This window comes from Mastigoproctus giganteus, chromosome 1, assembly GCF_048544385.1.
Source record: "Mastigoproctus giganteus isolate SK-2022 chromosome 1, ASM4854438v1, whole genome shotgun sequence".
Lineage (NCBI taxonomy): Eukaryota > Metazoa > Arthropoda > Arachnida > Uropygi > Thelyphonidae > Mastigoproctus > Mastigoproctus giganteus.
In genome coordinates this window covers 12,503,870-12,519,162 of record NC_143575.1, presented here as the reverse complement: position 1 = coordinate 12,519,162, position 15,293 = coordinate 12,503,870, and the positions used below count along the sequence as shown (strand labels likewise).

General features: G+C 37.3%; 1 protein-coding gene across 1 annotated transcript in view; it reads right to left on the bottom strand.

Moving 5' to 3' along the window:
• The window catches only part of LOC150090555 (vacuolar protein sorting-associated protein 33B-like), an 83,718-nt gene that overhangs the window by 29,263 nt on the left and 39,162 nt on the right, over positions 1–15,293 (bottom strand). Inside the window, exons 11-12 of the mRNA XM_090378735.1 lie at positions 6,504–6,594; positions 3,169–3,243 (exon numbers count right to left, since the gene is read on the bottom strand). Of these exons, the coding sequence (XP_090234861.1) occupies positions 3,169–3,243; positions 6,504–6,594 (166 nt within the window). The remainder of the gene's footprint in view (positions 1–3,168; positions 3,244–6,503; positions 6,595–15,293) is intronic.

Here is a 15,293-nt window from a genome sequence, read left to right as displayed (position 1 = left end):
TGACCTCAAACTACTGAATCAAATTAACCCTGGTAACAACCCCGTCCAGCTCAGCAACAGGATCAATTCCCAACTTAAGGATCTAGAATTGTACCTGGCAAACTTCAATCTAAAAATCAACCCACTGAAGTCTGCTCAGGTTATATTCTCCCTTAAATCCATGCCGACAGTACTCAACGTTTCACTCGCAGGGGTACGAATACCAAACGTACCCTCACACAAAGACCTTGGCGTTCTGTTTGACCAAAAGATGTCCTTTGCCAACCAGATTGACAAAATCAGTACCAGATTTTCTCGTCTATGGTGGATCTCAAAGCAGCAGCTGCTACATGTCCGACATCCTGTCACTGTTAAAAGATTCATCACCTCCACCGTCTACCCCGCCATTCTGTATGGTGCAGAAATAAGGGCCTCTGCTGCACCTACAAACCTCAAGCGGGTATACACCGCTGAGTACTGGCTACTGAAATGGGCCAATAACAAGCTTCGGCTACCTCCCGCTACCACAACCACTATGATGGCACAAGCACTCGACATCCTGAGGTTGAAGTTCCTGATCGTGGAAAAGAGGCTGGTCTTCACAGCCAAACTCATCACAGGCCAGATATCATCTCCAAATATTTGGAACGCTTGCTCTTGGAGGATTCCACAGCCAAGCCTAAGGTCGGTACCAGCACTCGTGGCTCACCACAACAGGCTTGTACTCACTGACAGATTTCTTCCCAAGCAGATGCTCCCCGTACTCAACCGTGTGGATGCCGACATCGACAGCATAATAAGGAACAAGAAGGATAGGCACAACTTTATCAAAGCCCTTGAACCTTGATATTTATTTATTTGTATTTCTTATGTATTTATTTCTGTATTTGTGTCTAGCTCTGTTTTTATGCTGTATTTGTATTTCTGTTGCATTTGTGATCGGTTTTGTAGTCTTTTTGTATGTTCGCTGTATGTTGTAGCCTTTTGTATTTGTATGCCGTACTTATCTAGATGTGAACCCCTGGCGCTCATCGCCGTGATGGGATATTGTGCTGTAACTCTACTTCACAATAAAGATTTATTTATTTATTTATTTATTGTTGTTGTTGTTGTTACTGTGGCTTGGATTTATTGATGTACTAGCTATTTATGCCATATTATTTTGATCCTTCCATATCTGTTGCCATTTTTCTTTGGCTGTGTTTTGTATTATAAACTTATAACTCTTATAAGGAATTCTGCATTGGCACTGATTAGTGGTGTGACAGTTTTAGTAGCAAGGCATGCTTGTAATAAACTTAAATTAAATCAACACACAGTGTGAAGCACCTTTTGTCATCCATCATGGAGAAGAACTGTTTGTATATGTACAGTGTAAACTGCAAATTGTACACTTTGCTTCCTGTTCATCAAAAAAGAATAAAAGCAGTTTTGCATTTGACTTTTACTATATGATACTGCTAAATTTCTGACTGGAAATTAATTTTTTTGATTGCAAATTGTTTTTTCATTTTATTTATTATTTTCTGGCTTATGCAGAATAAGTTAACTTCCTTGCATATTATAATACTAAGCAAAAGCAAATTCAGCCTTTCATTAACTGTAATTTAAACTTGACTAAATTTTAGTCACAGATGACCAGTTTTAGGAATACTCATTTGGAATGATTTTTAGCCATATGCGTACACAAAAAAGTTTTTTAATCAATAATCTAAGGACACACTTCTAATTTATGACGGCTGCTCAATAAACAATCATCTTAATTTTTCATGAACAAATGTACCACAATCTATTTCTATCTAAGCTGCAGTAAGTAAGACCAAACCAAGCTGCATCACATAGGAACTGCACAACTGACTCATATGCACAGTGTGACCTTGGCAGCTAGTCAAGTTTATGCCTGTTCAGTTTTGCCCATGTAACAATGGAGGCGACATGTGAAGAATAGTATACGGCTCTCAAATTTTGTTTCTGTCTCAAGAAAACATCAATTGAAGTGTATGAAATATTAAAAGAGGCTTATAGTGAATCTACACTTCCGTATAGCACAGCTCATAGGTAGTTTAGAATGTTTAAAAATGAATGTGATTCAATCACAAAAATCAGCTGTCCTGTAGCTCCAACCACTGCTGCCACCACAGAAACCATAAACACCAATTCTGTAATCACGGGAGAAGATCATTGTATAACAGTAAGACAACTGGCAGAAATGTTGAGAATATCAACAGAAAGCATGCACAGTATTCTCTATGACCATTTGTATATGACTTGTGTTTGTGCATGCTGGGTTCCAACACTACTCACAATGATCAAAACAAGTTTGCATGGAGGTTTGTCAGGAGCTGCAATGGAAGATTACTGAAGATGGTAAGGTTCTGCATGAAGTAATAACTGCAGATGAGACATGGCTTCATCATTTCGTAAGTAACAAAGCTCTGTTTGGAAGTTTACATCATTGCCAACACTGAAAAAAAGGAAAAGTTGCGACTCCTTCAGAAAAGGTTATCGTCATCTCTTTTTTTGTGACATTCAAGGAATGGTTTACCAGCATGTTGTGGCATGCCATATGATTGTTACAGGACCTCACTACACATTGTACAGCACACTTTGTGAGATCACATTCATTACAAACAACCACAACTGCATGCTGCATTACAACAGTGCAAGACCTTACACTGCTCATATGCCTACAGACCTGACCTTGCACCCTGTGATTTTTTATTTCCAAAGTTAAAGAAGGAGCTGCAAGGAAAACATTTCCAGTCATCAAAAGTTGAAAAGACATTGGAAATGATTTTCGAATGCACGTTAAAAAAAGGCTTCCACCATGTCTTTGAAGAATGGCACAAGTGCTAGAGTAAGTGCATTTCACCAAATGGGGACTACCTTGAAAAGAGCCATTAAAATATGGATGATTAATAAAGGCATATTGCGCAAAAAAAAAAAAAAAAAAAGTTATGATCACGGTTTACTGAACAGTCCTCATATAAAACTCCATTTATGGAAAAATCTATTTCACTTAATGTTGTTCCAGTTAACATTGCGTTTTCTGGAAATACATCTGGGATGTTAAAAAAAAAATGCCTTGTAGATAAAGATATGATGCTAGTTACAAATCAAATTCTCTTTTATCACTTTTGACTAATTAAAACACAACGTCTATTATTGTTAGATTTTCTTAATACTTACTGCGTTCTGTTCTTAACTGTTCTTGACATCCAGCTTCTCCCTTTTGATTCATGATAACTTCACATGCGCCAATATCTTAAAAAATGATATCGTTAAAAAATATTTTGACATATACTGCATACATTATTTATAAATTTTTATACATGTATAAATTTTAATATACATGTAATATATTTTAATGCAGTTAAAACTATTTTCCATTCAGTTCTGCCAAAGGTTGAAAAATACTTCTTGGTTTGTTGGGCATATGTACAACTGTTCAAATGGTACTGCCATTGAACTGTAACTGTAATGTTCCAGTAACTGGAAAATGCCTTCAATGAGGAATGGTCAAGAATTCCCCCAGAATCAGCTGACTGTCTAAATCCAAACACATCATTTTAGGGATCCACCTTCAAGATGTCCATTAAGTTAGTACTAATTTTTTTACACTTTCATTTATTCATTATTAAAGGCATTTGTTTTTTTTTTCCTTTTCCTCCACTCATCAATTTGTAACATATTCACACTAGAAGATTCTCCACAAATTACTTTTTAAACTAAACCATATTTATTCTTAAATCTATCACTCCACCCACTGGAAGGAATGAAACCCACTCCAAGCCTATCAGCAATTTTGATGCCCTTCTCTTTCAACAAATTGCCATTAACTGGAACATTTTCAGCAGATATCTGTTTGAACGAAACCACCAATGCCTGCTCCACATCTCCATATTTTCAAGTTCATCTCCTTTTAACTTTATATGAACATTAAGGGCATTTGAGTTCAACACTTCTTTTCATGACATAATTCCATTTACTGTAGAAACTGCCATATTAAATTTTTTTGCCACCTCAACTCGTGTGCAAGAGGGATTTAATTCCACCGTTTTTATGATATCAAGTTTTTCTATTAATATCAAAGCCTTTCTTTTTATTGCTTTGGAGTTCAATCTTCTAAATTAGAAAATTATAATACAGCATTAAAATAAAACTTCCAAGGAGGGACAAATAATTAGAGCCAACACAGTAGATAGACAAAAATTCAGTATTCTTTAAAGAATTACCAAAAATACTAATGGTAATCTACAGAAATAAATAAAGCACAGTATTATAAGTTCAGCTTTCAACATGGTATGTTGAAAGGTCACAATTACAACAAGACACAGCAACAGTCCACTAAGTAATTCAGAACCGTGGGAACTTAGCGGCAAATGCTTCACTGTGCTTCACATGAAGAAATAAATATAGATATAAAGAATTTCTATATTTAAAAAACATTAAGTGGGAAGACATCATTATAATAATAAACTGTGTATTCTTTATCATGAACTTTTTATGCAGGAAAACTTTTTCCTGGGAAACTTCTTATGCAGGAAAATAATATATTACGATATATAGAGTTGAAATTGGGACTTTAGAAACTAAACCTAGTACAGGGAAAACTTCTTATACGGGAATTTCTTATTCCAGTTCTGTGCATATACAGGGTTGTTATAATTAAAGTATCCCTATGTAGAGGGCTCTGGAGCAAGTTCTAAGGCTCATACTGAAGAGAAATTTGGACAACAGGTACAATAAAGAATGCGCTCACCATTTATTGTAAAAAAAAATTAGTTACAAAATTTTTCACTATATGGCACTGTGGCAATACAAATCACTTGAACAGCACTACAACTGTTCAATGTGTCCTCCATTTTGGTCAACAACAGTTTCCATTCGAAGAACAGCAGAACGTAACATGTCAACTGGAATAGCCAGCACATGATGTCTAATGCTGTCCTTCAGATCTGCCAGAGTTTGACATCCTTCCCGATACACCTGGTTCTTCAAAAAACCCCACAACCAGAAGTCGCATTGCGTGAGGTCCAGTGATCAGGGTGGCCAAGATGTCTGGAAACAACGGCTGTTGACCAGTTCATCTGTAAAGTGTTGCCTTAGCAATCTTTGGACACAATGGTGGATGTGGGGTGGCACACCATCTTGCATGAATATGGCATCCTGAAGGCACACACGTTGATGCAGCTCTGGTATTGCGAAATTTGCCAACATTTCATAATATCGCTGTCTAGTGATGGAACAGGTGCAGGGTGTTACCTGTTCAAAAAAAATATGGCCCAATTATGAATGCAACGGGACCTCTTGGTTAACTCGAGGGTTTTCTGTTGCCCAAATGCGACAGTTGTGCGTATTCACTTGTCCATTTAAGCAGAAGTGGGCTTCATCACTCCAAAGGATGTTCCATGGCCAAGTGATATCCACTGTCATTTGTGCCAGAAGTTGAATTGCATATGTGAAAGGAATATCTGCATCACCATGCTTTAGCTGCTGTCCATCTTGTAAGGATAGTACTGCAACACCTGACGCATTACTAGCCTTACAGCAGAATACGGCATGTCCACTTCATGAGAAACAGCTGGCACACTTGCGCTACCACATGGAGATTGACTTGATAAATCCACGACAGCCATAGCCACATCTTCAACATGAGGAGTCCACTCGTTTTCGACCTCTACCTGACTGAACACCAAGATGTCCTGTCGCTTCAAATTTCGCAATCATTTTGCGGACAGCACAAACAGTCATAGGTCCACGCCTTATGTGCTTCTGATGCCAGAATTCTCTGATAGCTGCAGCTGCATTGTTGCTGTTCTGATAGTACAGCTTCACTAATAGTGCCTTTTCCTACAATGTTGTTGGCATTGCTGCTGTAGTGCAGGCAAACATCTACTGTATGATTTTGAAGAGACTGCTTTGCTTTTATACAGTACAGTAGAGCTGAGTAGTTGCGCTGTGGCAAAGTAGTCTCTTCAAAATCAGGTTATGCAAATAACGTAACTATCTTAGTTACATTATTTGCATAATCATAACTAAGATAGTTACATGCCATACAGTGACAAATTTTGCAACTATTTTTTTTTTTTAATAAATGGCGAGCGCATTCTTTATTGTACCTGTTGTCCAAATTTCTCTTCAGTACGAGCCTTAGAACTCGCTCCAGAGCCCTCTACATAGGGATACTTTAATTTTAACAACCCTGTATATATATCTCAAAAAAATGCAGGAGAATTAAAATTATACAAATAATAATTCTATTGAAATTTTCTGTGATATTCATTAGAACAAAATTTCAGCACAAAAAAAAAAAAAATGACGATTTGATTCTTTTAAAAATCTTAAATAATTTTCACAACAATTTGACAACATTATTTTCAATCACTAAAAATGAATATTAGTTCAGTAGGACAAAATTTCACTTTGATTTAGATATAAATAACAATTAATTTGTATACTTTTTTATAGCAGATTCCTTTTCTGCTGCATCAAGATGAAGTATAGTATAAAAATAAACTTACGAAGGGCCAAAGACCTATGCTGTTGCTGAAGATCCTTAAGTTCACGAGCAACAAAATTTTTCATGTCATCCAAAGTCATTCCATGCCTTTCCTACATAAAGGAGGAGAGGAGAGTTAATTTTTTAGAATAAAATTCGTAAGTGCTCATTTCATATTGATGTTAGCATCACTAAACATTTCCACAAGAAAACTATTTCCCAATATAAAAAGTGAAATTCCTCTTCCTTAATATGTTAGTGATTACCTCCAAAATCACAATTCCAATAGAGAATTGACCGAATGCTAGTTTTAAATGCTCATGCACTTATGAGCATTAGCAATGAATTTTATTTACCATGGTCAGTAATACAATCCAGCTTGTAACATTAAAATATCAATTTTGTAATGGCAGTAGTCAGTTTTTATAAAACATTCCTAAGTACTATTTCAGCATTTGTTTTTTTTAAGCTGTCACTTGCTTTTAATGTATTCCTTTGTTGCAGTGAAGTTAATATTACTTTCCATATAAGAATGTTCATGAGGGCCATGTCTCTGAATAATAAATGGCATGCATTCTCCCTATTTTCTTCTTAAGATACAGGCCAACTCTGCAAGAAAACAGCAAATAAAATTTCACACAAATAGTGGCACATGGGTATCAAATGATATCATAAAAACAGCTGCCATTCTCTTGACAGGTATCCAAGAAAGGTATGTAAGTGAGCAGCTTTCTGTAAAAGGGTTTGGATGGCTTACTGCAGGAGTGGAGTTCAAATCTAACAGTGCACTAAGTTTTAGTTTCAGACAGATATACTTTTACCTTGGGGACAAAGAAGATAATCATTAGTCAAACTAGGATTCTCTATTACACTGACCTTGGAACCCATGCCACAGATTGCATAAGTGAGGAAACCCAAGGCTGACAGTGCAATAACCCATTCCTGACTGAATCATGATATCCTGTGTTGAAAAATTCAAATACTACCATGTAACAACGATCAAGGTAAGAATTAAACTTATAAAATATTACACAGAAAATAACTTTAAAATATTAAATTAATAAAATATTACAAAGATTTAAGTGGTTAACAAAAATGTAGCCACTACATAAACTAAAGAATTAAACTCATAAAACGGAAAAAAATAAAATAAAATAAAATAAAATAAATTACAATTAAATTTACATAACATCACAGATAATAACTTTGCAAAATTATAGACATTTACAACATCTAAAAATTGTAAAAATGAAAACTGTGCATAAATGCTTACAAATATTAATTTGTACTTATTTTGACTTTCCAGCTTTGTAGCCCATATTAGAATAAAATTAAATCAAAATTTTTAAAAAAACCTACAAAAAATTTATTAAAAAAATACATTTCTTGTAATTTCTTTCAGTCATCTTAAAATTTTTTCTCGCAGTCATCATAAAATTAGACCATAGCTGAACATTTAACTTCTTTAAAAATCTCTGATAATATAAACAGATAGAATAAAATCATCATATCAAGTAAGATAACTCTCTGTGGTCTCCTTTTAATTGGTGTTCAAAGTACTTCAGGGGAATACATGGTAACTTCATTATTTTACAAATTCTAAGAAACAGGTTTTAGAAGAAAATTTTGGGAAAAAACATTCCATTGTATACATCAAAAACATACATTCACAAGTATTTACTAAACAAAATGACAGTGTAAAATAAATTTACCCAATACAGAATCTCTAAAACTTGCTAATATCATACTTGTCATTATCAATGTCATATTCTGAACTTTTACTTTCTTCAAAGATTGTATCATCTTCAGTGCCATAAGCAGAATTACTGGTTCTGCTCGTGTTGAAACACTTGAGGTTTACAGAAGGAAATATGATTTTACTTATCATTTATTTGGATAAAGGACAAGTTTCTGTGAGACATGTAAAACCTCACTGAGACATACTAGGCAACAAAAATATAGTCTGATTAAAATACATAACAAATATATATATATCACTGCTTGCACCTAATATACCTTCAGACCAAAGATTCAAGAAAATTTTTATGCAACATTTTCCAGAAAGAAAAGTGCATCTTATAGTCTGTAAAATATAGTATTCTTTTAATATATCAATATCATGTCTCTATTGCTCTACTTATCTCTTTTAATAAAGACTCCTTATCTTTTCCTCATTAGTTCTCCTCTGCACACTCACAATAATTGTTCTGGGCTAGCTATTTGGCAAATTTTCAAGGTTAAATGAAATGTCAGTGCCGTTGTTGTTGTTGTTATGGAGGATAAATGACACATAAGCTGCTAAGGCTATAATGTGCCTATTCACTTATTATATTAAAAGATAAGAGTTCCCATAAAGTTAGAAGAAAATCTGAAATCAGAAATAATTAAAAAGCCCAGTTTGCCTGAGGAAGTAAAAAAATTCAGAAATATTTGCCTCATCACCAATGAGATTTTCAAGAGTTATTGGTTTATGAAGATTAACCAGTGAGATCAAGGATGAAGTTCTGTCTTGTTTATAGTAGGGGCAGCCAATAAGAATATGTTTAACAGTCAAATTGTTAGAACAATGTGTACACTGTGGTGGATCATCTCCTGTGAGTAAATGAAGGTGGGTCAGATGGGTATGACCTATTCTTGTCCTTGAAAGGACTACTCCTCATCTCGATGTACGGACACTGGAGTGCCAAATTTTCGGATCATGTTTAAACTGAAAGAGTTGAGTGCTGTCCATTGTGATAGGCCTGTGGCATTTACGGTTAGTGCATAATCTGATGCTGGAACAGGGATATTGCTTAAATCTAAGGTAGTTGGATTTTTTGCAGCTTTATCAGCCAGTTCATTGCCTACAATACCGGAATGTGCTGGAATCCAACAAAAAGTAACCAGTTGGTTGCATTCTTTAATTTGCAGTAATAAGCTTCTGATTTCATCTAGAACAGGGTGAACTTTATCTGAGGAATTACATAACGACATGACTGAGCTGAGGGAATCAGTAATAACAGATTTTAAGGAACAGTTAGAATAGAGATTTTCTAAAGCTAGTTTGATTGCAAATAATTCAGCTGAAAAGATACTGTATTCAGAAGGAAGGGATACTGATACAATTGTATTTGGAAACACTGCAGCTGCTCCAACATTTGAATTAGATTTAGAGCCATCTGTATAAATTGGGGAGAAATCAATATATCTTTGAATGTGAACTGCATGAAGATGTCTGACATTTGATGCTTGCAAAGTATTCTTTCTCCATTGGCAGAGGTAAGTGACACAGGTCGGAAGAGGAGGAGGAGCCCATGGTGGTTGAGTATAAATTGCTACCTGCTGTATGGAATGGATGGAAATATTTCAAACCTGTGCCAGTTCAAGAAGGCAAAGACCAGCTGGTTTTATTATGCTAGGTTTGCTTCTGTATAGGTTTTCTAACAGTGGGTTGAAAAGGTATGACCGAATGGGATGAGTGGCACAACTTTGTATCTTGACAGCATATTTCAGTAACAGTGTTTTCCTGCATAAAGTTAGTGGGGCTCATGAGCATCAATGTAGAGACTATGTGCTAGCGACGTTCTTAATGCACCAATTGCAATTCTCAAAGCACTGTGTTGAATGGGATCACGCCAGCATAATGCGCTGTCTGGTAGAATCATAGATGGGAGCACCATAATCGAGACGGATCTGATTAATGCCCTGTATAACCAAAGCAAGGAGGTACGATCTGCACCCCACATTTGGGCAGATAAAGCTCTGAGTATGTTTAACTTTTTTAGACAGGAAGTTCGTACGTTTTTAATATGATCTAGGAAATTTAACTTATTATCAATAGTTAATCCTAGAAATCAGATGTTGCTGGTGACCGGGACAGAGACATTAGAAATTTGAAGTTCAGGATCTGGATGAAGTTTGCATTGTCTACAGAAATGGACAGCAACTGTTGTCTTCTGCGAGAGTCGATAGCCATTGTGGCTCGCCCATTGTTGTATTTTATTAAGTGATATCTGAAGCTGTCTTTCAATAGATCTCATGTTTTGAGAATGACAGGAGATGGAAAGGTCATCTGCATAAAGGTAAGTCTCAACTGTATTTGGAAGCTGCTTAGTGATAGAATCTATTCTAAGAGCAAAAAGAGTGGTGCTCAGTACTGATCCCTGTGGAACACCTTCCTGGATGAAAGTTACGGAAAGGGCATGTTGGTATCGCACTTGAAATGATCTAGTATGTAGAAAGTTCTGAACAAATATAGGAAGGTTGCCTCGTAGTCCGAGAAGGTAAAGATCACTAAGTATACCATACTGCCAGGTGGTATCAAAAGCCTTCTCTATGTCTACCGAAACCATTACTAGATGTTCATGTTTGACAAAAGCATTACAGATGGCAAATTCAGCCTTGACCGTAAGATCTAAGCATGACCTGTTTTGACAAAAGCAATATTGACTATGGCTCATTAGCTGTTCTGACTCAATGATCCAGACGAGTCTTCTGTGGATAATTTTCTCAAGGATTTTGCTGAGGCAGCTTGAGAGAGATATGGGTCTATAGCTATAGGGGTTGGATGGATCTTTTCCAGGCTTCAGGAATGCCAAAACTGTAGAGTGATGCCAAGAAGCTGGAAAAACATTTTCTAAAAATATACGATTGTAAAAGACAAGGAGGAGGCACAAAGCTTTGTCATCAAGGTGTTGCAGCATGACATAATAAATCCCATCTGGCCCCTCAGCACCATTGCGAGCTGTTCTAATGACATGTAACGGTTCAGAATATTGCAGAAGTTTGTTATATGGGAGAAAGCGGGCAGTTTGAAAATTAATAGCATGCTTTTCTTTAGTGTTTTTAATTCGTTGGAATCAGGTAGTATAGGCTGATGTTGATGAGATTTCTGCAAAGGTATTGCCCAAAGCATTAGCTATATCTACAGGATTAGATAGATCTTTCCCATTCCAGGAGAGGATTGAAGAAAGTATGGTAGGAAACTTACCATACAGCTGTCTAATTTTTTCCATATTATTTTCATATCAGTGTTTCTGTGAAAACTGGATGCAAAATGGGTCCAGGATTCTTTCTTGGCTTGTTTTTGTATGAAGCATGCTTTTGCCCTTAATTTCTTATAATTAATGAGATTGACTGTGATCGGACATTGCCGAAACAAATTCCAGGCATTATTTTTTTCTCTCTTTGCTTTGGTGCATTTCTCATTCCACCAGTAATTATAATGCTTTCGGCACGGTGGATTTGATAGTGGTATTGTGTCTTTAGCCACATTTAGGAGATGCGACGTGATGTAATCTGTTGGAGGCGAATTTTTTCCTCATCAAGGGCGATTGATGACTGAAATTTTGCCCAGTCTGCTAGGACAAATTTCCATTTTCTGCAGTGTTGAATTGAAGGAGTCTGTGCTGTCAAAAAGTTGCATACTATTGGGAAGTGGTCACTGCCCATGGAATCATTTATTACATACCACTCTATGGTCGGGACCAGTACTGGTGAACAAATTGAGAGATCTATTGCTGAGGTGTGTCCTGTTGGGTTGTTTGTTTGTTTGTTTGTTTGTTGTTTGGTTTTTAGGAGCATTAGCAACTAAGGCCATATTGCTCCGGGAATATGCGGTGGTCATTCCCTGACCTTTCCGCATCCTCCGTATTTGGTGGCGACGGGCTCGAACCCCGGTCTAATCAAGAAGCGTGTACTACGCACTGTTGCTCCTTCCCACCTGGCTACGGAGGCGCCTGTCCTGTTGGGAGCTGTATGCGTGTCGGTGCACCAGTATTGAGTACAGTGAGATTTAGTGCCTCTAAAAAGCTTTCAATTAGGTTACCTCGTCTATCTAATTTAGGAGAGCCCCATAAGGGGTGGTGCTCATTAAAGTCCCCTAATATACAGAGAGGTGGAGGTATCTGTATAAAGAGATCTTCAAGATCTTTTAGAGAGTACATACAGTTTGGTGGTAGGTAGAATGAGACAAGTGTTATTGCACTGTGAAGAGTTATACGAACAGCAACAGTTTCTATTTCAGTTTGAATGGGGATATGTTTAGTTGGGATCTTCGAATTTACTAGGATTGCTACACTACCATGTGTAGCATTAGCTGTATTTCGATCTCTTCGATAAAGGCAATAATTCTTTATCGAAGGAGAAATTTGTGAGGTTAGGTAAGTTTCCTGTAAGCAGAAGGCAACTGGAGAATATCTGTTAATTAGGTACTGAATATCGTCAGTGCTGCAACGAAAACCTCTGCAATTCCATTGTAAGGCACCTCTGTAGCCAGGTGGGAAGGAGCAGCAGTGCGTAGCACACGCTTCTTGATTAGACCGGGGTTCGAGCCCGTCACCACCAAATACGGAGGATGCGGAAAGGTCAGGGAATGACCACCGCATATTCCCGGAGCAATATGGCCTTAGTTGCTAATGCTCCTAAAAACCAAATGACAACAATTCCATTGTAGGATGGTGTGGTTCATTTAGATTTAGTTGAGGATGATTCGTCTGACTGTTTTTTGTTTGAGGAGCATTTTTTTCGGTCTTTTTTTGGAAAGGTGGGGCGTACAGTATCCATAGTGTCACTTGTGTGAAGTTCTAGTATGGGTTCCTCATGATCTGGGTGTACATCTATTTCCATACTATTGGTGGATGATTCAGGTTTCTTATTGTCTTTAGTAGTTTTTAATTTTCCTTTGTCATGCGGTACTGTCCAAGTATCAGTTGGGATACTGATTTGAGTGTTGGTTGATTCACTGATTTTAGTTTGATGTGTGTCTTTTCCAGAGTTTGATAATGCATTTTTAACCGAGTTAGCTAGAGGTGTTAATTAGGTACTGAATATCGTCAGTGCTGCAACGAAAACCTCTGCAATTCCATTGTAAGGCACCTCTGTAGCCAGGTGGGAAGGAGCAGCAGTGCGTAGCACACGCTTCTTGATTAGACCGGGGTTCGAGCCCGTCACCACCAAATACGGAGGATGCGGAAAGGTCAGGGAATGACTACCGCATATTCCCGGAGCAATATGGCCTTAGTTGCTAATGCTCCTAAAAACCAAATGACAACAATTCCATTGTAGGATGGTGTGGTTCATTTAGATTTAGTTGAGGATGATTCATCTGACTGTTTTTTGTTTGAGGAGCATTTTTTTCGGTCTTTTTTTGGAAAGGTGGGGCGTACAGTATCCATAGTGTCACTTGTGTGAAGTTCTAGTATGGGTTCCTCATGATCTGGGTGTACATCTATTTCCATACTATTGGTGGATGATTCAGGTTTCTTATTGTCTTTAGTAGTTTTTAATTTTCCTTTGTCATGCGGTACTGTCCAAGTATCAGTTGGGATACTGATTGGAGTGTTGGTTGATTCACTGATTTTAGTTTGATGTGTGTCTTTTCCAGAGTTTGATAATGCATTTTTAACCCAGTTAGCTAGAGGTGTGCTGGGAGGTATTGATACATCTGTTTGAACTGCTGTTGAATGAAAGCTTCGAGCGTGAGATGCATATGAATGACTGGGCATGGTCAACATAACCCATCTGTGTGCTTCAGGGTATGTGACTTTGTGCTCTATTTTATATTTTAAGATTTTCTTCCCTGTTTTCCAGATTTCACAAGATCTGGAAAAGGCTGGGTGACTTTCTTTGCAGTTGGGGCAAATGGGACTTGAGGCTGAACAGTCTGCTTGTGTATGCTCCTTGGAACCACAAATAGGACAGATGGCATCACCTCTGCATGCTTGTTGTCCATATTTTTGGCATTTAAAACAACAAATGGGATTAGGAATATAAGGCCAAATTCGGCAGTTTAAATATCCAGCTTTTACTGAGGATGGCAAATCTGGGGTGCTGAAAGTTAAAATGATTGATCTAGTTGGGACAAGATTTCCATCTTTTTTAGTCATTATGCATTTGGCGCCAATTACTTTTTGATTATTCAGTTCTTGAACTAATTCCTCTTCAGATGTTGTAAGTAGATCCCATTCTGTTATGACGCCTTTCAAGGAATTTGAGGTGTTATGTGGAGTAACAGATACTGGCAGCCCACCGAATGTCATTGTTTTGAGCAGCCACTCAGAATGTTTGGAGTTGGATGTTTCAATAAGTAGGTCTCCAGATTCCAGTCATTTAATCATTTTTGGTGTTCCAGCAATGGATTCCAAATATCTTTAGATGACAAATGGTGATAATTTGCTGACAGGCTGGTTGGTGAGAGAGAGAGAGTGCATCACCAGAAAGTTTGGCATCTCGTTGCACTGCACTTCTCTTTGGAGCCTTTTCGGTTGATTAAAGTCTTCATCATTGGGTTTGTCTGGCCTCGAGTTTGAAGGCTCTAGAGGTGGATAGTCATTTGTATTCATCATTGCTCCTTTTCGCCCTGGAGGATAACTTTTCCCCCAGGTTACCGGCCCTGCCACGTGGAGGCAGGAGCAGTGCCACCTAGTGACCAAGCAGCTGGAGAGGTTAGTTTGTTAGTGAATAGATTTATAAATATATTAAGAAAAGAAAGGTGATTTTCCTTTCCGGGTTCTTCCTCAAAGTCTGTTAAGTAGAGAACCACTTACAAAGAACTCAGGGGATACAAAAGGAACTAGAAATAAAACAGAACATAATCACTGGGAAAATCACACTATATATCGCTCAGGAAAATTCGCTTGGCACTCGGGGCCTGTCGGTGCCGTGATAGTACAACTACATGAATTATCTATAATCCTGACCACTGCAATCAACAAGCATATTCAATACACGCAAGGTACTCTTATCATTTTCCTCCTTCTTTCATTTCAGTTACAAGAGATGTTTAAATGACTGACTAAAAGAGCATTCCACAGCCATCATGAATATAAACTGT